Source organism: Panulirus ornatus, chromosome 12, assembly GCF_036320965.1.
Source record: "Panulirus ornatus isolate Po-2019 chromosome 12, ASM3632096v1, whole genome shotgun sequence".
Classification (NCBI taxonomy): Eukaryota; Metazoa; Arthropoda; class Malacostraca; order Decapoda; family Palinuridae; genus Panulirus; species Panulirus ornatus.
The window spans coordinates 29,688,496-29,715,902 of record NC_092235.1 but is presented as its reverse complement, the minus strand read 5'-3'; the positions used below and the strand labels follow the sequence as shown (position 1 = coordinate 29,715,902).

The 27,407-nt window shown below is 40.8% G+C and overlaps 1 protein-coding gene across 5 annotated transcripts in view; it reads left to right on the top strand.

The window, feature by feature from the left end:
- LOC139751988 (uncharacterized) overlaps positions 1 to 27,407 on the top strand; it is a 381,942-nt gene that overhangs the window by 326,624 nt on the left and 27,911 nt on the right. For 4 of the 5 annotated variants that reach the window (XM_071667739.1, XM_071667742.1, XM_071667738.1 and 1 more), the window contains 3 exons: positions 248 to 424; positions 4,896 to 5,063; positions 8,917 to 9,051. In XM_071667739.1, coding sequence (XP_071523840.1) covers positions 248 to 424; positions 4,896 to 5,063; positions 8,917 to 9,051 — 480 coding nt within the window. The remainder of the gene's footprint in view (positions 1 to 247; positions 425 to 4,895; positions 5,064 to 8,916; positions 9,052 to 27,407) is intronic. The other variant, XM_071667740.1, reaches the window with a different exon arrangement.

The window sequence follows — 27,407 nt, the reverse complement described above, 5'->3', positions numbered from 1 at the left end:
AGAAGGCGACTAAAAGGGAAGGGAGCGGGGGGCTGGAAATCCTCCCCTCTCATTTTTTTTTAAATTTTCCAAAAGAAGGAACAGAGAAGGGGGCCATATGAGGATATTCCCTCAAAGGCCCAGTCCTCTGTTCTTAACACTACCTCGCTAATGTGGGAAATGGCGAATAGTATGAAAAAAAAAAAATAATAATAATTTTATTGGTACTTTTGATGTATGGATAACTGATATTTTCACTGACTTTCAGATTATGGAATATGAGTATGAGGCTGAATTAGAGGACAGCTACCGTGCTTCATTAGTAAAGTCTTTTAAGAAACAAGTGGATGATGGCTTCTTTCCCTTCATTATCGTGGACTGTGTTAATAACAAAGTTAATCATTTCTCTGATATTGCCTCTCATGCTAAAAAAAATGGCTTTGAGGTAAGTCAGTAAGTTCAAGAACACTTTATGTTCCAGTTAGTTGTATCTTTTGTTCTTTTTGTTAATATTGTCTGGTAATGAGGGATGTATTAGGTGTAGAGAGATTATAGAAATCAAATATTTTTTTAAGTGAATAAGGGGGATTTTGACATGGAATTGGAGAAGACTAAATGACAAGTTAAAGAATAAGTGTTCAAGGTATAACGTGCACAAGTAATGGTAAGTGTACAGGTTTAACTCATCACCAGAACAGACAGCAGTATCTGGGGATGTAAGTATTATCTTGATAAAATTCTGTAAGGGTACTCATGTTTTAGTAGTACTTAATGTTTACAGCAGCCAGAATGCTTGATGTGTACCTTGATAAACTAACTACCATACAGTTATTAATAGCACTCATCTCTTGATTCCCAGCTTTTCCTTGATCCCTTGTTTTTCAGCCAGGTACTCTTACCCAACTCATGCTATCCACTCTTAGCTAGGAAAAACCTCATAATTTCTCAAATTCCACTTGACTGCCTTGATTTCTCTCTCAAATCATTTATTACTAATTTCAATATTATGAGGTGTAATTAGATGTAGTTCTTATTCCTCATCCTTCCACTTTATTTTCCTTTGTACTTGTTCATCATTTCCATAGTTAGTGCCAGGAACAGATTAGGTACAGCCTCATTTGATCACTTCTATTCTTTTTCTGTGGAGATTTCAATGCCCACCATCCTACATCTACATGGCCCAGCAGTTACACCCAGGATCCACAAGGTGAGCTACTTATAGACTAACTGCAACCTCTCAATATCCTCATTTTACACAACCACCAACCAGACACCCAACAAACCAGTTCCAGTAGCCAGCCTCACCAGACATCACTTTCTGCTCACCAGCGCCACACATATGAAACACCTGGAGCGTACTTCATAAACTGTCTTCTGACCATTTACCCATCCTGATAACACTCCACCTGGCCCTCCTTATCTGCACAATCATTAAAAAGACTTAAACGGGGCACAGAAAGCAGACTGGCCAGCCTTCTTACATTACATGGAAACAAAATCCCAAAACTTCCATATATGTAATTTTCCATCCGTAAATCATGTGTACTCACATTTTATGTCCAACCAAGCCAGCAAAAATCTTATACCTTAGGGATACAGACAGAAATACAACTTGAGCTTCTCCCCACAATTTACATACCTTGTAAAACAATGATACTAATTTAGACAAAACCACTCACCGTCAACAGAAATCAGAGAATAAAGTGAAACTTAAAATAACACCATTTCTAACTTAGTCCCTAAAAGACAAACTGAAAGTTGGCCATCCTTTCTCAACACATTGAACCACAAGACCCACATTGACCTACTCTGGCATAGGTTAAAGAAGGTCCACACATACCACACCAATCCAATCTCCACTCATGAAGAATTGCTGACCCATTCCACCGCAGTCCTTTCTCCCTAGGAAAACACGTACTTTTGGGACAGTTCTCAAAAATCAGTCACAAATTAACCTTTCAGCTAAACAGGAAAGGTATAAGAACCTACATGAAATCAGTCCAGAAATTGAAGCCCATCTCCATTTACTTCTACTGATACAAGGAGTGCTATTAAAAACAAAGAATTCTCTTGCTGCAGGCCCTGACAACATTAGAAATTTTAATGTAGTATACTTGTGCTCAAATTCAGTCTAAGCATTTCCATATATCCTCAGACACTCCTGGCTTCACAATCAAATCCTTAACAGCTGGAAACTTAACCACCCAACTCCTCCTCCTACCACCCCATATCACTTCTATCCTCAGTATCCAAGCTGTCTGAGAAACTGCTTCACAACAGAATCAAACCAAACATCCCGAATTCTCATTGACACATCATGGCTTCATACTCAACTACTCCACCAAACTACATGCTGACCTCACACAACATTTTTTAGATGGTTTCAGTCAGCCACACCACCCCCTCCCACATATTACCAGTGGGAATATACATCAACAAAGCATTCAACACTCTCTCCCAACACATTTTCACACAACAGATACTTAACACTACCCTCCATAATAGTGACAAAAAATAGTTGGTGAATTTCATTGTCCCCTTTCAAGACAATCATCCCCACAATGGCTTAACCTCTAAAACACACAAACTTTACTGTGGAGTTCCCCATGGAGCAGTTTTCTCTAGCCCCCTTCAGTCTTTTCCCACACAACTTCATGTTACATCTAGCAAAGTGCAACATGAAGTTCTTTCCATTTACAGGTGACTTCACATTCATGTCACATTATTCCCATACTATACAGCAACAACAAATATGCAGCACTTCATTACATGATTGGAGCAATGTCTCATTTAGAACAGAATATTTGCATTTCCACAGAAATCTTCTGTCACTTTTTTTGCCCCAGACTGACATGAATCCAGCTTACACACTTCATTTACCTTGGAGGAACAATCACTCCCACGGATCAAAACACCAACCATTCTAGGCATCTTATGACACACACACATTACATTCATTCCCAACATCAATACCATCAACACAAACTAAAAGCCTTCAGAGCACATGACATTCCTTTCCCACGTCAATACCACCAACATACACTAAATGCCTTCAGAACACATGACATTCACTCCCTACACCAGTACCTTCAACACAAACTAAATGCTTTTAGAGCACATGACATTCACCCCATGTCAGTACCATCAGTACAAACTAAATGCCTTCAGAACACATGACAGTCACTCCCCACACTAGTACCTTCAACACACACTAAATGCTTTTAGAGCACATGACATTCACCATCATGTCAGTACCATCAGTTCAAACTAAATATCTTCTGAACACGACATTCACACACCACACCAGCAGCTTCAACACAAACTAAATGCTTTTAGAACACATGACATTCACTCCCCACACCAGTACCTTCAGTGCAAACTAAATGCTTTAAGTACACATGAGATTCATGCCCCCCACCGGTACCTTCAACACAGACTAAATGCCTCTAGAACACATGACATTCCATCTCCACAACAGTACCATCATCACAAACTAAATGCCTCCCGATCATGTGACATTCACTCCCTACATCAGTACCACCATCACATACTAAACGCCTTCAATGCACATGACATTCACCCCCACATCAATACCATAAACACTCTCACCACAAACTGAATGCTTTCAGAACACCAGCTGGCTCCAGAGTTGGACAAGAAAGAATCTAGATTATCTACTAACAATTCATCTACTCCATTTTAAACTATGCCTCACCATTCTCTCAAAAGCAATATACCAGAAATGCAAACCTCCCAGTATAGTGCACTCAGAACAATCAGTGGCTGCTTAGCAAGTACAAAAAGTCATCTACACAATACAACAAAAAACTTCCCAATACATTCCAATCTGAATGTACTCGGCCCTTAGTTCTTTGTGATGTCAGTAGACCCCTCCCTTCCGAACCACTCCATAACTAACCATCGACCCCTAAGTAGAAATAAAAGCTTACACCTACCTCTTACTACAGCAACCTTTACTCACACATCCTTCAAACTCCCAACAAATGTAACACTGATGAAACATATTTACACTAAAATGACCCAACAAGCGCTAAACAACTGCTCTCCCAACTCAGTCGTACATTCCAGCCCACTAGAAATACACCTAACAGAGTCACTACCAGTACAATCATGAGTCACTTTTTCACATACTCTCTGGATGTCATCCATCCCTACTGTACTTCAAACACTATTTCAACATATCCCAAGACCCTCCTTGCCTGTGCAGCTAACTTAACGAAGACACTGAACACTTACTGTTCAACTGCTTTGCATTCTCTGAACAAAGATGTACACACGACGACACCACTTTCTGGCTTGTGGTCCTGACTGCTGAATGTGGCCACCTTCCTGAGCACTGCAAGAGTCTCATGAAGTTAGAAGGGACTCTTAGGGCTGGAAGTAAGTGGATTATTATATGGACTGTTAGACCCATCATTGCTTCATATCAAGTATTTATTAATTTCATTTACTCTTAGTAGTCCACTGCTATATCCTCTCAATGCCATGGCTGAAGGGTAAGTGAAGAACTTGTGCATGATTGTTATATAAGGAGGCCTTTTGCATTTCATGCCACCAGCAAAGATTAGCTGAAATTTGAATGCCAGCACAAAGATGTACATTAGAACCCCTTTACTAAGGCATGTAGATCTACAAGAGGTCTGGTTAAAGAATCAATTCATTCATTATTCTCATTTTCATTTTGGAATTTTCCAGTGCCACCCATCTAATCACATCCATATCTTTCCTCTCTATTTCCCCAGTAGTCTAAACTGCCTTAGTTTTCCTATAGATCCTTCTCAATCCTCTTTTAAAGACTGAGAAGCATTCATAGAAGAGTAGAAGACTTCAAAAAGAGAATATTCTTCCAGGTCAGTTAATGAAATTTCCAGTTTTATAATCATCCCCCTCCTCAGGTATATATCGGAGAGTTAGAGGTGGACCAGAGTGTGTGTTACCGTCGTAACACACATAATCACTCCAAGGAGCATATTGAACACATCCTTGCCACCTGGGAGTCTACTCCCACCAGCTGCACCCAAGTGGACTTAACAGCATTGGCCCAAGATACTACAATTGAAGAGGTATGCTTCAGGGCCTGTGTATCTTTTTATTCATTTTTTTTTACATAGTGCTTGAGTGTGATATGAGTGAATGTGGCCACATGTTTGTCTTTTCGTTGCTACCTTATTAATGTGGGAAATGGCAAACAGGTATGTAAAGAAAAGCGTAAATTTTTCATATTGTTTTGATTAAAAGCAGGGAAGAGTTTGTTTGCCACACATCTACCCTCATTTTCATTTCCACATTCATGTGCACTATATATACCCTTGTAACCGTCAAATTTTTGAGAAAGCTTTTAGTCTAAAATAGGGGAATGACTTTTTTCATGAGTAATATTCCCAGAAGGTTGAAATGCATGGCCAGTAAGAGTCCACAAAAGAATTTAGATAGATGTCCAGTTGCTATAAAACGATAAAGAATAGAAGAACAAAGAATTTTAATCATTATAGAACTTTATTAGCAGAACAGCCACCACTATTTGCAGTCCTTTCATTAGAGTTGCCAAGGTCTAAGCTAACCTAAGCTAACCTACATAGACCTTACTACTAATTCTCCTTGAAGTAAACTGAAACTGCAATTGATATCAGATACATTAAGAAAGATATTTGGATATCTTCTGTTTACCTGTACAAAATGGAAACTTACATACTCAGTATTGAAATGTTGTGGCTTTTGTTTCATGTTTCATTGAGGACTAGCAGTGACATGTTCTGCCAATAAGTGGCATAGAGGTATTTGTTTATAAAATGGCTCATGATGCAAGGCCAAGGCATTACAGATATACTGTATAAACAGAATTACTGAATGTACACAAGTATTGACTTCATGTAATTTAGTAATGTATTCAAGTGTGTTTGACATCTAATGTCTGAGTTACAAGTACTATACTGTATTAGTAATGGGGTAGGTAAGTTGTTTATGGTAGCATTGACAAAATAGCCGACATATATCATCAAAAGCTTTCTGATGATTTTACCGTAACGTTATTGAAACATTGCTTATGTGAATTACTAATGGAAAACTGTGCTGCTGCCCTGGCTTCAAGGCTGTTCATTTTCCTGTTGATTTGAGGTATAACAGGACGGAGACAGGTTCTTTGGAGTGTGAGTCTGATTGAAGTGAATATGGAGGAAGTGGATTGTTTTAGATGCTTGAGAGTGGACATGGAAATGTATGGAACTACGGAAGCTGTAATAAATCACAGGTTGGGTGGGGGAGCAGAGGGCCTGTGTTTATGTAGAAGTGGTTGGAAATGCAGAAATTATCTGTGGGGGCAAAGAGGTACATAGATACACAGACCACAGAAACCCAAGGTCCAGTTGGGATGGTCTTGCTTTTTTTTTTATTTATTTATTGAACCAGGGCATGTGAAGCAACTGGGGTAAACCATGGAAAGTTCTGTGGGGCCTGGATGTGGAAAGGGAGCTGTGGTTTCAGTGCATTATTACATGACAGCTAGAGACTGAGTGTGAACGAATGGGGCCTTTGTTGTCTTTTCCTAGCGCTACCTCACACACATGAGGGGGGAGGGGGTTGTTATCCCATGTGTGGCGGGGTGGCAATGGGAATAAATAAAGGCAGACAGTATGAATTATGTACATGTGTATATATGTATTATCCTTGGGGATAGGGGAGAAAGAAAACTTCCCACGTATTCCCTGCGTGTCGTAGGACTAAAAGGGAAGGGAGCGGAGGGCTGGAAATCCTCCCCTCTCTTTTATTTTTAATTTTCCAAAAGAAGGAACAGAGAAGGGGGCCAGGTGAGGATATTCCCTCAAAGGCCCAGTCCTCTGTTCTTAACGCTACCTCGCTAATGCGGGAAATGGCGAATAGTATATATGTATATGTCTGTGTGTGTATATATATGTGTACATTGAGATGTATAGGTATGTATATTTGTGTGTGTGGATGTGTATGTATATACATGTGTATATGGGTGGGTTGGGCCATTCTTTTGTCTGTTTCCTTGCACTACCTCGCTAACGCGGGAGACAGTGACAAAGCAAAATAAGAAATGAATAAAAAATATTATTTATTTATTTATTTATTTATTTATTTATTTATTTAGAGAGAGAGAGAGAGAGAGAGAGAGAGAGAGAGAGAGAGAGAGAGAGAGAGAGAGAGAGAGAGAGAGAGAGACTTGTAAGCATTAGAGAAAAAGGATAGCAAAGCAAAGGCTCTCTCCCCACCCTCCTCTCCCTCCAGCACACACTGGTTAAGAAATACCTTTCAGGGCTAATAACCCTGAATAGAATTTTTATTGAAAAGTCATGAGGTAGAAATGAACATGAATATTTCATGCATCCCATCACCAACAACATTACTCCTTTGTTATAAAGGCAGTGCTAAAGATAAACTTGAGCTCCATCCTCTCAACTTACCATCCCTATGCTATTCCTGGTGTTGAAGAATGACACAGTAATTCTCAATTACTCTCTCAAAGCAGGTGACATGGGTTAATCAAAGTTAGTATGATACCACAGCAAGGCCAGGGACAGATCTGTGATTGAGAAGGTAGCATGATATACCACTGCCTTATGATTGAATTAATTATTCAGTACCAGAGAGTGACAGATAATGGTATGTTTGATAGTATAGTATATGTTTAATAGTATAGTATTTTCAGCAGTTTTATGTGAGTGTGAGTCATATGCCTCAAATACTAGAATAACTTAAGAAGGTGGAAGTGTTGGAAATGATATGTTAGAGGACAGTAGATGGTGTGAGGAAGGTTGATCATGTAAGGAATGATTGTATAGGAGAGTGTGGTAGTAAGCTAACTATGATTGAAAGAGCTGAGAATGACTTGCTTAAATGGTTTGGACATATTGAGAGGTTGAGTGAAGAGAGACTTATTGATAGGATACATGTGTCAGAAGTGACAAGAGCAAAGGAATGAGGAGACTGAGAAGGAGATGTAAGAATGAAGTGCAAGAGACCATGTGTTACTGGGACCTGAACATCCAGGAGGGTGAAATGTGCATGGGAAAGAGAGAAAGTTTGAGTGATATGGTGTACAAGGGTGAATGTATTGTCAGTGGTCTTTATGAGGGCATATTGAATGGTCAGAGGGAAACTACAGAAAGGTCTTTGGGTTTTTACTTGGGTTAGGGGCTCTGGTTTTGATGATGTTTTATACCTGACAGCTAGGGAGTGCATGTTAGGAAATCAGTCCATTCTTTGTCTGTTCCTGACGTGCCTTTCTACATAGGAAGTGGCAAATTAATATCAGTATATTTCCTCCATGCTTGTTTGTCGTTTTCAGCATTAACAAGTTATTCCCAGAAATTTGTCTTGTTCTCTCACATCTCCTTTCTAGCTGTCATGTGTAATGGATTGGTTTGTTAGGATGGCTTATGCACCTGGATTAAGTCATTTGTTTGGTCACTTAAGATTGATATATTGTTTTAGTTGAATTGTATATTACTTGGTTGTTGATGCTCATGAAGCATATGATATTGTATGAATGAATGTTGTTGCTTTCATATAGGTGTTGATGGTTGAATGTGGATGGTGATGTTGGATATTGTTTTTTGCTTTAGATAATGGCTAATGGTGATGGATAAGGATGGTTGTTGTTGTGGGATGCTCAACATTGTTATGGTATGAAATATGGTTAATTGTGATGGATGTGGGTGGAGGTATGTATGGGTCTAGGTTGAATATATTGATTATGGATGTGGTTCTGAGTTGTAGATGGGTATTTGATACAAGCAAATAAGATGTGATGGATGGTGGTAGTGTTGGGTTATTTGATACCTAGGAGTTAGATGTGATGGGTGTCAGTTTAAATGTGGTTAGTAGTTTGATGTTAGTCCCATATTGTGTATTATATATTTGTTGAGGCTGTGAATAATGCTAAGTTACCGACAGGTGGAGATGGAAGACTCAATGGAGCCAGCATCTGGAGGTGAAGGCAAGATTTTGGAAGGGGAGGATGAAGCAGAGGAGGATGAGAAGGAAACCTTCCTCAAGGTACGTGGTTCAGGCCCCAGCCACCTCCTGGACGTAAGTACCTGCCAATAGGCCACTCCAGTTACTGAAGCTTTGCCAGGCATAGTTCATTGTTATATTTTACAGCTCAAAGTCAAGCAGGCCAGTGTTGTTGTCTAGGGATCAGTTAGTTAAGTTATTTGTTTAGGGCTCAGTTAGTCATTACTGTTGACTAGGATGCAGTCAACCAGAACATGACTGGCTGTAGTCCTGCCAGCCAAGATGTCTTGAGTCATGGTGTCATTTTCTATCATGCATTTAAGATATGAACATTAAAGGTGTGACTTGCCAAGGTAATGTTAACCATGATACATCCAGCAAGTTTATAGCTAAAATCATTGTTGTTGGTTAGACAGCATCCAGTCTGGATGCTCTTAGGGCAGTTTGTTGTCCACGATGGCACAGGCAACCAAATGCCCTAGTTGAGGCCTTCTCATGAACACTAACGCTAATAAGGTATAATACAAGACATATATATATATATATATATATATATATATATATATATATATATATATATATATATATATATATATATATTTTTTTTTTTTTTTCTTTCTTTTAAACTATTCGCCATTTCCCGCGTTAGCGAGGTAGCATTAAGAACAGAGGACTGGGCCTTTGAGGGAATACCCTCACCTGGCCCAATTCTCTGTTCCTTCTTTTGGAAAATTAAAAAAAAAAAAAACGAGAGGGGAGGATTTCCAGCCTCCCGCTCCCTCCCATTTTAGTCATCTTCTACGACACGCAGGGAATACGTGGGAAGTATTCTTAATCCCCTATCCCCAGGGATAATGGAGATGGAAGTATGGAGTGAAAAATATTTTGAGTGCTTGGGGTGAAATGCATGCACAGGATACAGTGAAATGGGGTGAGGTGTTATCCATTTCACGTTTGGAAATGATTAAGCATAAGATATATACTCTATACATGTACATCAAACAGAATTCAAAAAGATAACATCTTAGCCTCTAGTTGCTGTGTGGGTTACAAAACACAACTGCATTACTTCTTAATCAATACAACAAAGTTGAACCATCATTAGTTCAGAACCAATACCAATGTTTCAAATTTCAAAATAATAATGAACTATACTTCCAATATATATATATATATATATATATATATATATATATATATATATTCTTTTTCTTTTTCTTTCAAACTATTCGCCATTTCCCGCATTAGCGAGGTAGCGTTAAGAACAGAGAACTGGGCCTTTGAGGGAATATCCTCACCTGGCCCCCTTCTCTGTTCCTTCTTTTGGAAAAAAAAAAAAAAAAAAAAATATATATATATATATATATATATATATATATATATATATATATATATATATATTTATTTATTTATTTATTTTGCTTTGTCGCTGTCTCCCGCTTTTGCGAGGTAGCGCAAGGAAACAGATGAAAGAAATGGCCCAACCCACCCCCATACACATGTATCTACACACACGTCCACACACGCAAATATACATACCTATACATCTCAATGTACACATATATATACACACACAGACACATACATATATACCCTTGCACACAATTCACACTGTCTGCCTTTATTCATTCCCATCGCCACCTCGCCACACATGGAAAACCATCCCCCTCCCCCCTCATGTGTGCGAGGTAGCGCTAGGAAAAGACAACAAAGGCCTCATTCGTTCACACTCAGTCTTTAGCTGTCATGCAATAATGAACGAAACCACAGCTCCCTTTCCACATCCAGGCCCCACACAATTTTCCATGGTTTACCCCAGACGCTTCACATGCCCTGATTCAATCCACTGACAGCACGTCAACCCCGGTATACCACATCATTCCAGTTCACTCTGTTCCTTGCACACCTTTCACCCTCCTGCATGTTCAGGCCCCAATCACTCAAAATCTTTTTCGCTCCATCTTTCCACCTCCAGTTTGGTCTCCCACTTCTCCTCGTTCCCTCCACCTCTGACACATATATCCTCTTGGTCAATCTTTCCAAACTCATTCTCTCCATGTGACCAAACCATTTCAAAACACCCTCTTCTGCTCTCTCAACCACACTCTTTTTATTTCCACACATCTCTCTTACTCTTTCATTACTTACTTGATCAAACCACCTCACACCACATATTGTCCTTAAACATCTCATTTCCAGCACATCCACCCTCCTGCGCACAACTCTATCCATAGCCCACGCCTCGCAACCATACAACATTGTTGGAACCACTATTCCTTCAAGCATACCCATTTTTGCTTTCCGAGATAATGTTCTCGACTTCCACACATTCTTCAAGGCTCCCAGAACTTTCGCCCCCTCCCCCACCCTATGATTCACTTCTGCTTCCATGGTCCCATCCACTGCCAGATCCACTCCCAGATATCTAAAACACTTAACTTCCTCCAGTTTTTCTCCATTCAAACTTACCTCCCAATTGACTTGTCCCTCAACCCTACTGTACCTAATAACCTTGCTCTTATTCACATTTACTCTCAACTTTCTTCTTTCACACACTTTACCAAACTCAGTCACCAGCTTCTGCAGTTTCTCACATGAATCAGCCACCAGCTCTGTATCATCAGCAAACAACAACTGACTCACTTCCCAAGCTCTCTTATCCACAACAGACTTCATACTTGCCCCTCTTTCCAAAACTCTTGCATTCACCTCCCTAACAACCCCATCCATAAACAAATTAAACAACCATGGAGACATCACACACCCCTGCCACAAACCTACATTCACTGAGAACCAATCACTTTCCTCTCTTCCTACACGTACACATGCCTTACATCGTCGATAAAAACTTTCATCTTCCGCAAAGCTTTTACTACCTCTTGTCTGTTTACTAAATCATTTTCCCTAACCCTCTCACTTTGCACACCACCTCGACCAAAACACCCTATATCTGCCACTCTATCATCAAACACATTCAACAAACCTTCAAAATACTCACTCCATCTCCTTCTCACATCACCACTACTTGTTATCACCTCCCCATTAGCCCCCTTCACTGAAGTTCCCATTTGCTCCCTCGTCTTACGCACTTTGTTTACCTCCTTCCAGAACATCTTTTTATTCTCCCTAAAATTTAATGGTACTCTCTCACCCCAACTCTCATTTGCCCTCTTTTTCACCTCTTGCACCTTTCTCTTGACCTCCTGCCTCTTTCTTTTATACATCTCCCACTCATTTGCATTTTTTCCCTGCAAAAATTGTCCAAATGCCTCTCTCTTCTCTTTCACTAATAATCTTACTTCTTCATCCCACCACTCACTACCCTTTCTAATCAACCCACCTCCCATGCTTCTCGTGCCACAAGCATCTTTTGCGCAAGCCATCACTGCTTCCCTAAATACATCCCATTCCTCCCCCACTCCCCTTAACTCCTTTGTTCTCACCTTTTTCCATTCTGTACTCAGTCTCTCCTGGTACTTCCTCACACAAGTCTCCTTCCCAAGCTCACTTACTCTCACCACCCTCTTGACCCCAACATTCTCTTCTTTTCGGAAACCCATACAAATCTTCACCTTTGCCTCCACAAGATAATGATCAGACATCCCTCCAGTTGCACCTCTTAGCACATTAACATCCAAAAGCCTCTCTTTCGCGCACCTGTCAATTAACACGTAATCCAATAACACTCTCTGGCCATCTCTCCTACTTACATACATGTACTTATGTATATCTCTCTTTTTAAACCAGGTATTCCCAATCACCAGTCCTTTTTCAGCACATAAATCGGCAAGCTCTTCACCATTTCCATTTACAACACTGAACACCCATGTATACCAATTATTCCCTGAACTGCCACATTACTCACCTTTGCATTCAAATCACCCATCACTATAACCCGGTCTTGTGCATCAAAACCACTAACACACTCATTCAGCTGCTCCCAAAGCACTTGCCTCTCATGATCTTTCTTCTCATTCCCAGGTGCATATGCACCAATAATCACCCATCTCTCTCCATCAACTTAGAAAAACTTAGAAAACTTAGAAAAGCAAATGGATTTGTATGTAGCATTTATGGATCTGGAGAAGGCATATGATAGAGTTGATAGAGATGCTCTGTGGAATGTACTAAGAATATATGGTGTGGGAGGCAAGTTGTTAGAAGCAGTGAAAAGTTTTTATCGAGGATGTAAGGCATGTGTACGTGTAGGAAGAGAGGAAAGTGATTGGTTCTCAGTGAATGTAGGTTTGTGGCAGGGGTGTGTGATGTCTCCATGGTTGTTTAATTTATTTATGGATGGGGTTGTTAGGGAGGTGAATGCAAGAGTTTTGGAAAGAGGGGCAAGTATGAAGTCTGTTGTGGATGAGAGAGCTTGGGAAGTGAGTCAGTTGTTGTTTGCTGTTGATACAGCGCTGGTGGCTGATTCATGTGAGAAACTGCAGAAGCTGGTGACTGAGTTTGGTAAAGTGTGTGAAAGAAGAAAGTTAAGAGTAAATGTGAATAAGAGCAAGGTTATTAGGTACAGTAGGGTTGAGGGTCAAGTCAATTGGGAGGTAAGTTTGAATGGAGAAAAACTGGAGGAAGTAAAGTGTTTTAGATATCTGGGAGTGGATCTGGCAGCGGATGGAACCATGGAAGCGGAAGTGGATCATAGGGTGGGGGAGGGGGCGAAAATCCTAGGAGCTTTGAAGAATGTGTGGAAGTCGAGAACATTATATCGGAAAGCAAAAATGGCTATGTTTGAAGGAATAGTGGTTCCAACAATGTTGTATGGTTGTGAGGCGTGGGCTATGGATAGAGTTGTGTGCAGGAGGGTGGATGTGCTGGAAATGAGATGTTTGAGGACAATGTGTGGTGTGAGGTGGTTTGATCGAGTAAGTAATGTAAGGGTAAGAGAGATGTGTGGAAATAAAAAGAGCGTGGTTGAGAGAGCAGAAGAGGGTGTTTTGAAATGGTTTGGGCACATGGAGAGAATGAGTGAGGAAAGATTGACCAAGAGGATATATGTGTCGGAGGTGGAAGGAACGAGGAGAAGTGGGAGACCAAATTGGAGGTGGAAAGATGGAGTGAAAAAGATTTTGAGTGATCGGGGCCTGAACATGCAGGAGGGTGAAAGGCGGGCAAGGAATAGAGTGAATTGGATCAATGTGGTATACCGGGGTTGACGTGCTGTCAGTGGATTGAATCAGGGCATGTGAAGCGTCTGGGGTAAACCATGGAAAGTTGTGTGGGGCCTGGATGTGGAAAGGGAGCTGTGGTTTTGGGCATTATTGCATGACAGCTAGAGACTGAGTGTGAACGAATGGGGCCTTTGTTGTCTTTTCCTAGCGCAGCCTCGCACAAATGAGGGAGGAGGGGGATGGTATTCCATGTGTGGCGAGGTGGCGATGTGAATGAATAAAGGCAGACAGTGTGAATGGTGTGCATGGGTATATATGTATGTGTCTGTGTGTGTATATGTATGTGTACATTGAGATGTATAGGTATGTATATTTGCGTGTGTGGACGTGTATGTATATACATGTGTATGGGGGTGGGTTGGGCCATTTCTTTCGTCTCTTTCCTTGGGCTACCTCGCAAACGCGGGAGACAGCGACAAAGCAAAATAATGAAAAAAAAAAAATATATATATATATATATATATATATATATATATATATATATATATATATATATATATATATATATTTTTTTTTTTTTTTTTTTTATACTTTGTCGCTGTCTCCCGCGTTTGCGAGGTAGCGCAGGGAAACAGACGAAAGAAATGGCCCAACCCCCCCCCATACACATGTACATACACACGTCCACACACGCAAATATACATACCTACACAGCTTTCCATGGTTTACCCCAGACGCTTCACATGCCCTGATTCAATCCACCGACAGCACGTCAACCCCTGTATACCACATCGCTCCAATTCACTCTATTCCTTGCCCTCCTTTCACCCTCCTGCATGTTCAGGCCCCGATCACACAAAATCTTTTTCACTCCATCTTTCCGCCTCCAATTTGGTCTCCCACTTCTCCTCGTTCCCTCCACCTCCGACACATATATCCTCTTGGTCAATCTTTCCTCACTCATTCTCTCCATGTGCCCAAACCATTTCAAAACACCCTCTTCTGCTCTCTCAACCACGCTCTTTTTATTTCCACACATCTCTCTTACCCTTACATTACTTACTCGATCAAACCACCTCACACCACACATTGTCCTCAGACATCTCATTTCCAGCACATCCATCCTCCTGCGCACAACTCTATCCATAGCCCATGCCTCGCAACCATACAACATTGTTGGAACCACTATTCCTTCAAACATACCCATTTTTGCTTTCCGAGATAATGTTCTCGACTTCCACACATTCTTCAAGGCTCCCAGGATTTTCGCCCCCTCCCCCACCCTATGATCCACTTCCGCTTCCATGGTTCCATCCGCTGCCAGATCCTCTCCCAGATATCTAAAACACTTTACTTCCTCCAGTTTTTCTCCATTCAAACTTACCTCCCAATTGACTTGACCCTCAACCCTACTGTACCTAATAACCTTGCTCTTATTCACATTTACTCTTAACTTTCTTCTTTCACACACTTTACCAAACTCAGTCACCAGCTTCTGCAGTTTCTCACATGAATCAGCCACCAGCGCTGTATCATCAGCAAACAACAACTGACTCACTTCCCAAGCTCTCTTATCCCCAACAGACTTCATACTTGCCCCTCTTTCCAAAACTCTTGCATTCACCTCCCTAACAACCCCATCCATAAATAAATTAAACAACCATGGAGACATCACACACCCCTGCCGCAAACCTACATTCACTGAGAACCAATCACTTTCCTCTCTTCCTACACGTACACATGCCTTACATCCTCGATAAAAACTTTTCACTGCTTCTAACAACTTGCCTCCCACACCATATATTCTTAATACCTTCCACAGAGCATCTCTATCAACTCTATCATATGCCTTCTCCAGATCCATAAATGCTACATACAAATCCATTTGCTTTTCTAAGTATTTCTCACATACATTCTTCAAAGCAAACATCTGATCCACACATCCTCTACCACTTCTGAAACCACACTGCTCTTCCCCAATCTGATGCTCTGTACATGCCTTCACCCTCTCAATCAATACCCTCCCATATAATTTACCAGGAATACTCAACAAACTTATACCTCTGTAATTTGAGCACTCACTCTTATCCCCTTTGCCTTTGTACAATGGCACTATGCACGCATTCCGCCAATCCTCAGGCACCTCACCATGAGTCATACATATATTAAATAACCTTACCAACCAGTCAATAATACAGTCATCCCCCTTTTTTAATAAATTCCACTGCAATACCATCCAAACCTGCTGCCTTGCCGGCTTTCATCTTCCGCAAAGCCTTTACTACCTCTTCTCTGTTTACCAAATCATTTTCCCTAACCCTCTCACTTTGCACACCACCTCAACCAAAACACCCTATATCTGCCACACTATCATCAAACACATTCAACAAACCTTCAAAATGCTCACTCCATCTCCTTCTCACATCACCACTACTTGTTATCACCTCCCCATTTGCGCCCTTCACTGAAGTTCCCATTTGCTCCCTTGTCTTACGCACTTTATTTACCTCCTTCCAGAACATCTTTTTATTCTCCCTAAAATTTAATGATACTCTCTTACCCCAACTCTCATTTGCCCTCTTTTTCACCTCTTGCATTTTAGAAAGTTAAAAATACAAGGAGGGGAGGATTTCTGGCCCCCCGCCCTGTCCCCTCTAGTCGCCTTTTACGACACGCGAGGAATGCGTGGGAAGTATTCTTTCACCCCTATCCCCAGGGATAATGTATATACATACATACATATATACACATATATACACATACATACACATATACATACATGCACACATATACATATATATACATATGAAAAATGTAAGAAATGATTTAGAAACTGAAACTTCTAGCTTGAAATGAAATGAAAAATGAATGTCACATAATGGTTCAACCTCTGGCTATGGAAAAGGGAAATGTATAATTTATCTACACAAACGTCAATAGTAGTTTTCATCATTTTAACCACTGTATCATACTGCCTGGTCCACTTCTCTTATCATGAAACAGGAATATTGGCTTATGATATTTCTCAGTTGTCTTCATTACACAAAGTACAACCATATCTTGGATACATGAGGGTAGGTAGTTGGTCATCCGCCATAATAAAGCCTTGACAGACCAAAAATTTATCTGGACCTCAACTTTTCTAGTACATTTATGAAAAACACCTTTTTGCTTTCCATCTCTATCACTTAAAAAAAAAAAAAAAAAAAAACTCCCTTTGTTCACAATTCAATGAAAGAATAAGCTTCAATGTCTAAGCTACATTTTTTTCCAATTTCACTATTTTCTTGTCAGAGCACCATGTATGAAAAACTATCACTCCAGTAACACAACTATAAACATTTACTTCCCCTTTAAAAAAGTTCTGGGGAAGTCTTTCTTGATACACTGCAGGTCACTTTACCACCTGGCGAGGTTCGTATTGCAATGGTTCTTGATTCACAAACGTAGTAGCATCATTGGTGGGCGGAAGAACATTCTTGTAACCAAAGCGAGGATCACAGTCCGTGCAACTCCATTTATGATGGTTCTTCTCATGACGCGACGCTTAAGCTGTGACCATGGCTCCAGTGACCATACGATGTGCCAACCATCACACCCTCCCTCCCAAGGGAAGGTCAGCGTAGGTGTGACACGTCATTATGCTTGCGCGAAGGGGCTTCACAGGTGAATAACAGTGGCATTAAAAACAACTCGTCAAGTCCTGTTATTTTTTTTACACCCCTGGTAGCCATCATCTCTCTTACGGACAGCTGATGAACGCGACACAACAGCATCGCTTCACTTATGAGAGAGAAGGGGAGAGGGGAGTTATAATAGTCATATATTGTTCTGGTGTATGATTGTTGTCAGATAAACACTTTCAGAAGCTTCAAGTCCAGAGAGAGTAATATAACTGGACGATTATACAGAGAGCAGAAGAGGGTGTTTTGAAATGGTTTGGGCACATGGAGAGAATGAGTGAGGAAAGATTGACCTAGAGGATATATGTGTCGGAGGTGGAGGGAACGAGGAGAAGTGGGAGACCAAATTGGAGGTGGAAAGATAGAGTGAAAAAGATTTTGTGTGATCGGGGCCTGAACATGCAGGAGGGTGAAAGGAGGGCAAGGAATAGAGTGAATTGGATCGATGTGGTATACCGGGGTTGACGTGCTGTCAGTGGATTGAATCAGGACATGTGAAGCGTATGGGGTAAACCATGGAAAGTTGTGTGGGGCCTGGATGTGGAAAGGGAGCTGTGGTTTCGGGCATTATTGCATGACAGCTGGAGACTGAGTGTGAACGAATGGGGCCTTTGTTGTCTTTTCCTAGTGCTACCTCGCACACATGAGGGGGGAGGGGGATGGTATTCCATGTGTGGCGAGGTGGCAATGGGAATGAATAGGGGCAGACAGTGTGAATTGTGTGCATGGGTATATATGTATGTGTCTGTGTGTGTATATATATGTGTACATTGGGATATATAGGTATGTATATTTGCGTGTGTGGGCGTGTGTGTGTGTGTACATTGTGTATGGGGGTGGGTTGGGCCATTTTCTTTCGTCTGTTTCCTTGCGCTACCTCGCAAACGCGTGAGACAGCGACAAAGCAAAATAAATAAAAAAAAATAATATATTTGTATGTATATATATATATATATATATATATAGTATGAAGTCTGTTGGGGATGAGAGAGCTTGGGAAGTGAGTCAGTTGTTGTTCGCTGATGATACAGCGCTGGTGGCTGATTCATGTGAGAAACTGCAGAAGCTGGTGACTGAGTTTGGTAAAGTGTGTGGAAGAAGAAAGTTAAGAGTAAATGTGAATAAGAGCAAGGTTATTAGGTACAGTAGGGTTGAGGGTCAAGTCAATTGGGAGGTGAGTTTGAATGGAGAAAAACTGGAGGAAGTGAAGTGTTTTAGATATCTGGGAGTGGATCTGGCAGCGGATGGAACCATGGAAGCGGAAGTGGATCATAGGGTGGGGGAGGGGGCGAAAATTCTGGGGGCCTTGAAGAATGTGTGGAAGTCGAGAACATTATCTCGGAAAGCAAAAATGGGTATGTTTGAAGGAATAGTGGTTCCAACAATGTTGTTTGGTTGCGAGGCGTGGGCTACGGATAGAGTTGTGCGCAGGAGGATGGATGTGCTGGAAATGAGATGTTTGAGGACAATGTGTGGTGTGAGGTGGTTTGATCGAGTGAGTAACGTAAGGGTAAGAGAGATGTGTGGAAATAAAAAGAGCTTGGTTGAGAGAGCAGAAGAGGGTGTTTTGAAGTGGTTTGGGCACATGGAGAGGATGAGTGAGGAAAGATTGACCAAGAGGATATATGTGTCGGAGGTGGAGGGAACAAGGAGAAGAGGGAGACCAAATTGGAGGTGGAAAGATGGAGTGAAAAAGATTTTGTGATCGGGGCCTGAACATGCAGGAGGGTGAAAGGAGGGCAAGGAATAGAGTGAATTGGAGCGATGTGGTATACCGGGGTTGACGTGCTGTCAGTGGATTGAATCAAGGCATGTGAAGCGTCTGGGGTAAGCCATGGAAAACTGTGTAGGTATGTATATTTGCGTGTGTGGACGTATGTATATACATGTGTATGGGGGGGGTTGGGCCATTTCTTTCGTCTGTTTCCTTGCGCTACCTCGCAAACGCGGGAGACAGCGACAAAGCATAATAAAAATAATAAATGATAAATATATATATATATATATATATATATATATATATATATATATATATATATATATATATTTTTTTTTTTTCATACTATTCGCCATTTCCCGCGATAGCGAGGTAGCGTTAAGAACAGAGGACTGGGCCTTTGAGGGAATATCCTCACCTGGCCCTCTTCTCTGTTCCTTCTTTTGGAAAATTAAAAAAAAAAAAAAAAAAAGAGAGGGGAGGATTTCCAGCCCCCCACTCCCTTCCCTTTTAGTCGCCTTCTACGACACGCAGGGAATTCTTTCTCCCCTATATATATATATATATATATATATATATATATATATATATATATATGTATATATATATATATATATATATTTTTTTTTTTTTTTTTTTTTTTTTATACTTTGTCGCTGTCTCCCGCGTTTGCGAGGTAGCGCAAGGAAACAGACGAAAGAAATGGCCCAACCCCCCCCCATACACATGTACATACACACGTCCACACACACAAATATACATACCTACACAGCTTTCCATGGTTTACCCCAGACGCTTCACATGCCTTGATTCACTCCACTGACAGCACGTCAACCCCTGTATACCACATCGCTCCAATTCACTCTATTCCTTGCCCTCCTTTCACCCTCCTGCATGTTCAGGCCCCGATCACACAAAATCTTTTTCACTCCATCTTTCCACCTCCAATTTGGTCTCCCTCTTCTCCTCGTTCCCTCCACCTCCGACACATATATCCTTTTGGTCAATCTTTCCTCACTCATTCTCTCCATGTGCCCAAACCATTTCAAAACACCCTCTTCTGCTCTCTCAACCACGCTCTTTTTATTTCCACACATCTCTCTTACCCTTACGTTACTTACTCGATCAAACCACCTCACACCACACATTGTCCTCAAACATCTCATTTCCAGCACATCCATCCTCCTGCGCACAACTCTATCCATAGCCCACGCCTCGCAACCATACAACATTGTTGGAACCACTATTCCTTCAAACATACCCAATTTTGCTTTCCGAGATAATGTTCTCGACTTCCACACATTTTTCAAGGCTCCCAAAATTTTCGCCCCCTCCCCCACCCTATGATCCACTTCCGCTTCCATGGTTCCATCCGCTGACAGATCCACTCCCAGATATCTAAAACACTTCACTTCCTCCAGTTTTTCTCCATTCAAACTCACCTCCCAATTGACTTGACCCTCAACCCTACTGTACCTAATAACCTTGCTCTTATTCACATTTACTCTTAACTTTCTTCTTCCACACACTTTACCAAACTCAGTCACCAGCTTCTGCAGTTTCTCACATGAATCAGCCACCAGCGCTGTATCATCAGCGAACAACAACTGATGATATATATATATATATATATATATATATATATATATATGTGTGTGAATCAAGAACCATTGCAACACAAACCTCGCCGGGTGGTAGAGTGTCCCGCAGTGTATCGAGACAGACTTCCCCAGAACTTTTTTAAAGGGGAAGTAAATGTTTATAGTTGTATTACTGGAGTGATAGTTTTCATACATGGTGCTTTGACAAGAAAATAGTGAAATTGGAAAAAATGTAGCTTAGACATTGAAGCTTATTGATACAGTGGTTAAATTGATGAGAACTACTATTGACGTTTGTGTAAATAAATTATACATTTCCTTTTTCCATAGCCAGAGGTTGAACCAGTATGTGACATTCATTTTTTCATTTCATTTCAAGCTAGAAGTTTCAGTTTTCTAAATTGTTTCTTACATTTTTCATATGTATATATATGTATGTGTGTGTGTGTGTATATGTGCGTATGTATGTGTATGTGTGTGTATGTGTGTATATATATATATATATATATATATATATATATATATATATATATATATATATATATATATATATATGTGTATTATCCCTGGGGATAGGGGTGAAAGAATACTTCCCACGCATTCCTCGCGTGTCGTAGAAAGCGACTAGAGGGGACGGGAGCGGGGGCCAGAAATCCTCCCCTCCTTGTATTCTTTTAACTTTCTAAAATGGGAAACAGAAGAAGGAGTCACGCGGGGAGTGCTCATCCTCCTCGAAGGCTCAGATTGGGGTGCCTAAATGTGTGTGGATGTAACCAAGATGTGAAAAAAGGAGAGATAGGTAGTATGTTTGAGGAAAGGAACCTGGATGTTTTGGCTCTGAGTGAAACAAAGCTCAAGGGTAAAGGGGAAGAGTGGTTTGGGAATGTCTTGGGAGTAAAGTCAGGGGTTAGTGAGAGGACAAGAGCAAGGGAATGAGTAGCAGTACTCCTGAAACAGGAGTTGTGGGAGTATGTGATAGAATGTAAGAAAGTAAATTCTCGATTAATATGGGTAAAAATGAAAGTTGATGGAGAGAGATGGGTGATTATTGGTGCTTATGCACCTGGGCATGAGAAGAAAGATCATAAGAGGCAAGTGTTTTGGGAGCAGCTGAATGAGTGTGTTAGTGGTTTTGATGCACGAGACCGGGTTATAGTGATGGGTGATTTGAATGCAAAGGTGAGTAATGTGGCAGTTGAGGGAATAATTGGTATACATGGGGTGTTCAGTGTTGTAAATGGAAATGGTGAAGAGCTTGTAGATTTATGTGCTGAAAAAGGACTGATGATTGGGAATACCTGGTTTAAAAAGCTAGATATACATAAGTATACTTATGTAAGTAGGATAGATGGCCAGAGAGCGTTATTGGATTACGTGTTAATTGACAGGCATGCGAAAGAGAGACTTTTGGATGTTAATGTGCTGAGAGGTGCAACTGGAGGGATGTCTGATCATTATCTTGTGGAGGCTAAGGTGAAGATTTGTATGGGTTTTCAGAAAAGAAGAGTGAATGTTTGGGTGAAGAGGGTAGTGAGAGTAAGTGAGCTTGGGAAGGAGACTTGTGTGAGGAAGTACCAGGAGAGACTGAGTACAGAATGGAAAAAGGTGAGAACAATGGAAGTAAGGGGAGTGGGGGAGGAATGGGATGTATTTAGGGAATCAGTGATGGATTGCGCAAAAGATGCTTGTGGCATGAGAAGAGTGGGAGATGGGTTGATTAGAAAGGGTAGTGAGTGGTGGGATGAAGAAGTAAGAGTATTAGTGAAAGAGAAGAGAGAGGCATTTGGGCGATTTTTGCAGGGAAAAAATGCAATTGAGTGGGAGATGTATAAAAGAAAGAGACAGGAGGTCAAGAGAAAGGTGCAAGAGGTGAAAAAAAGGGCAAATGAGAGTTGGGGTGAGAGAGTATCATTAAATTTTAGGGAGAATAAAAAGATGTTCTGGAAGGAGGTAAATAAAGTGCGTAAGACAAGGGAGCAAATGGGAACTTCAGTGAAGGGCGCAAATGGGGAGGTGATAACAAGTAGTGGTGATGTGAGAAGGAGATGGAGTGAGTATTTTGAAGGTTTGTTGAATGTGTTTGATGATAGAGTGGCAGATATAGGGTGTTTTGGTCGAGGTGGTGTGCAAAGTGAGAGGGTTAGGGAAAATGATTTGGTAAACAGACAAGAGGTAGTAAAAGCTCTGCGGAAGATGAAAGCCAGCAAGGCAGCAGGTTTGGATGGTATTGCAGTGGAATTTATTAGAAAAGGGGGTGACTGTATTGTTGACTGGTTGGTAAGGTTATTTAATGTATGTATGACTCATGGTGAGGTGCCTGAGGATTGGCGGAATGCGTGCATAGTGCCATTGTACAAAGGCAAAGGGATAAGAGTGAGTGCTCAAATTACAGAGGTATAAGTTTGTTGAGTATTCCTGGTAAATTATATGGGAGGGTATTGATTGAGAGGGTGAAGGCATGTACAGAGCATCAGATTGGGGAAGAGCAGTGTGGTTTCAGAAGTGGTAGAGGATGTGTGGATCAGGTGTTTGCTTTGAAGAATGTATGTGAGAAATACTTAGAAAAGCAAATGGATTTGTATGTAGCATTTATGGATCTGGAGAAGGCATATGATAGAGTTGATAGAGATGCTCTGTGGAAGGTATTAAGAATATATGGTGTGGGAGGCAAGTTGTTAGAAGCAGTGAAAAGTTTTTATCGAGGATGTAAGGCATGTGTACGTGTAGGAAGAGAGGAAAGGGATTGGTTCTCAGTGAATGTAGGTTTGCGGCAGGGGTGTGTGATGTCTCCATGGTTGTTTAATTTGTTTATGGATGGGGTTGTTAGGGAGGTGAATGCAAGAGTTTTGGAAAGAGGGGCAAGTATGAAGTCTGTTGGGGATGAGAGAGCTTGGGAAGTGAGTCAGTTGTTGTTCCCTGATGATACAGAGCTGGTGGCTGATTCATGTGAGAAACTGCAGAAGCTGGTGACAGAGTTTGGTAAAGTGTGTGAAAGAAGAAAGTTAAGAGTAAATGTGAATAAGAGCAAGGTTATTAGGTACAGTAGGGTTGAGGGTCAAGTCAATTGGGAGAGTTTGAATGGAGAAAAACTGGAGGAAGTGAAGTGTTTTAGATATCTGGGAGTGGATCTGGCAGCGGATGGAACCATGGAAGCGGAAGTGGATCATAGGGTGGGGGAGGGGGCGAAAATTCTGGGAGCCTTGAAGAATGTGTGGAAGTCGAGAACATTATCTCGGAAAGCAAAAATGGATATGTTTGAAGGAATAGTGGTTCCAACAATGTTGTATGGTTGCGAGGCGTGGGCTATGGATAGAGTTGTGCGCAGGAGGATGGATGTGCTGGAAATGAGATGTTTGAGGACAATGTGTTGTGTGAGGTGGTTTGATCGAGTAAGTAACGTAAGGGTAAGAGAGATGTGTGGAAATAAAAAGAGCGTGGTTGAGAGAGCAGAAGAGGGTGTTTTGAAATGGTTTGGGCACATGGAGAGAATGAGTGAGGAAAGATTGACCAAGAGGATATATGTGTCGGAGGTGGAGGGAACGAGGAGAAGAGGGAGACCAAATTGGAGGTGGAAAGATGGAGTGAAAAAGATTTTGTGTGATCGGGGCCTGAACATGCAGGAGGGTGAAAGGAGGGCAAGGAATAGAGTGAATTGGATCGATGTGGTATACCGGGGTTGACGTGCTGTCAGTGGATTGAATCAGGGCATGTGAAGCGTCTGGGGTAAACCATGGAAAACTGTGTAGGTATGTATATTTGCGTGTGTGGACGTATGTATATACATGTGTATGGGGGTGGGTTGGGACATTTCTTTCGTCTGTTTCCTTGCGCTACCTCGCAAACGCGGGAGACCGACAAAGCAAAAAAAAAAAAAATATATATATATATCCCTGGGGATAGGGGATTAAGAATGCTTCCCACGTGTTCCCTGCGTGTCGTAGAAGGCGACTAAAAGGGGAGGGAGCGGGGGGCTGGAAATCCTCCCCTCTCGTTTTTTTCTTTTAATTTTCCAAAAGGAGGAACAGAGGGGGGCCAGGTGAGGATATCCCACAAAGGCCCAGTCCTCTGTTCTTAACGCAACCTCGCTAATGCGGGAAATGGCGAATAGTTTAAAAGAAAAAAGAAAAGAAAGAATACTTCCCACGTATTCCCTGCGTGTCGTAGAAGGCGACTAAAAGGGGATGGAGCGGGTGGCTGGAAATCCTCCCCTCTCGTTTTTTTTTTTTTTTTAATTTTCCAAAAGAAGGAACAGAGAAGGGGGCCAGGTGAGGATATTCCCTCTAAGGCACAGTCCTCTGTTCTTAACGCTACCTCGCTAATGCGGGAAATGGCGAATAGTATGAAAAAAAAATATATATATATATATATATATATATATATATATATCCAAAAGTCTCTCTTTCGCGCGCCTGTCAATTAACACGTAATCTAATAACGCTATATATATATATATATATATATATATATATATATATATATATATATATATATATATATATGTATTATATATATATATATATATATATATATATATATATATATATATATATATATATATATGTATATATATTTTATTTTATTTTTTTTTTCCAAAAGAAGGAACAGAGAAGGGGGCCAGGTGAGGATATTCCCTCAAAGGCCCAGTCCTCTGTTCTTAGCGCTACCTCGCTAATGCGGGAAATGGCGAATAGTATGAAAAAAAAAAAAAATATATGTATATATATATATATATATATATATATATATATATATATATATATATATATATATATATATATATATATTATCCCTGGGGATAGGGGAGAAAGAATACTTCCCACGTATTCCCTGCGTGTCGTAGAAGGCGACTAAAAGGGGAGGGAGCGGGTGGCTGGAAATCCTCCCCTCTCGCTTTTTTTTTTTTCAATTTTCCAAAAGAAGGAACAGAGACGAGGGGCCAGGTGAGGATATTCCCTCAAAGGCCCAGTCCTCTGTTCTTATCGCTACCTTGCTAATGCGGGAAATGGTGAATAGTTTGAAAGAAAAAAGGAAATACATATATATATATATATATATATATATATATATATATATATATATATATATATATATATCCTAGCACATGCAGGTTATCAACCAATCCCTATAGGAGGGTGAGCAGCTGGGTTGAGTGTGGACTAACTAGTGGAACCAGGATTTGAACCAGTGCCCTTAGCCCTGGGCAAATCACAAATATGTCAAAGTCAGCACATTAACCACTACACCAAAAAGGTGTAGTAGTTATGATGATTGATAGTCAAGTTTTTGCTCACCAGGGTTATCATAGATAGAATTGCATCTACGAGAAGTGTACATAGGATCCATATGGAGTACTTAACCAAGTTGCCACTAACCAAGGATCAGCTGGTCAGTGAGATTTCACGTAGGAGTTACCTGGCCAATCAGTCCAATTCATAAACTGTCCGAGGCTAACTTCCAAACTTGGCCCTCTTGCCCTGTGCTGCAATGCTGGTTCACTTTCCCTCCTCTTCAAGCATTACTTTGGTTTTTTCTCCTGAAACCTGGCTGCTTGAGTGCCCCCACCACTAGCTAGACCACTCAATACTCGGCAAGCTGGTGCATCACATGATTAAAATGTGGCCATCGGCAACTTAAGCGTGGGCTGTTTTGATAACTGCATCTTTCCCTACACTTCGAAGCTTTGAAGCTCTCTACCTGCTCATTTCTTTCCCAAGAACTATGATCTGGCACATTTTAAAGACACATTTTTCTCTTTCAAAATTCATAATTACTTTCTTTTGTCTTTTCTTTTTTCCTTTTATGATTCTCTATATATTTTAGTTAAGGCCCAGCCTTAATGTGGACTTCAGTCTGACAAGAAAAAAAAAAAGCCAAACCTGGGTGATATCACTCAAGATACTTGTAAATTAATCTTATTTACCATGGTCAAAGACATATCTCTAGTCAGAGTAGTACAAAGTAGATTGCACCATTAACAGAGTCAATAGAGCTGCTGCTTGCTATAATGATGTTGCCTCATATGACCCAAGGTGATTAATTCTATTAGGGAATGCATAGACTGAGGCAGAGTTAAGGTAGATTTTGCAAAGCCTTATGGAGTGAGAGAAGTTTTTTTTACTAAATTGTGTTATAGGATATGGGAGGAGAAAGACTGGAAGATGTCACATAATTTTAGTATTTGGTAGCTATCTTGGGTATGTACTAGGTAGAAGAGTCATTGCGTTTCATAATATAATAACAGAGAGTAGAGATGTAAGCATGGAAGTGAGAAAAGGATTAAGGAATAACAAAGTCTTTCTGACCCTGGCCT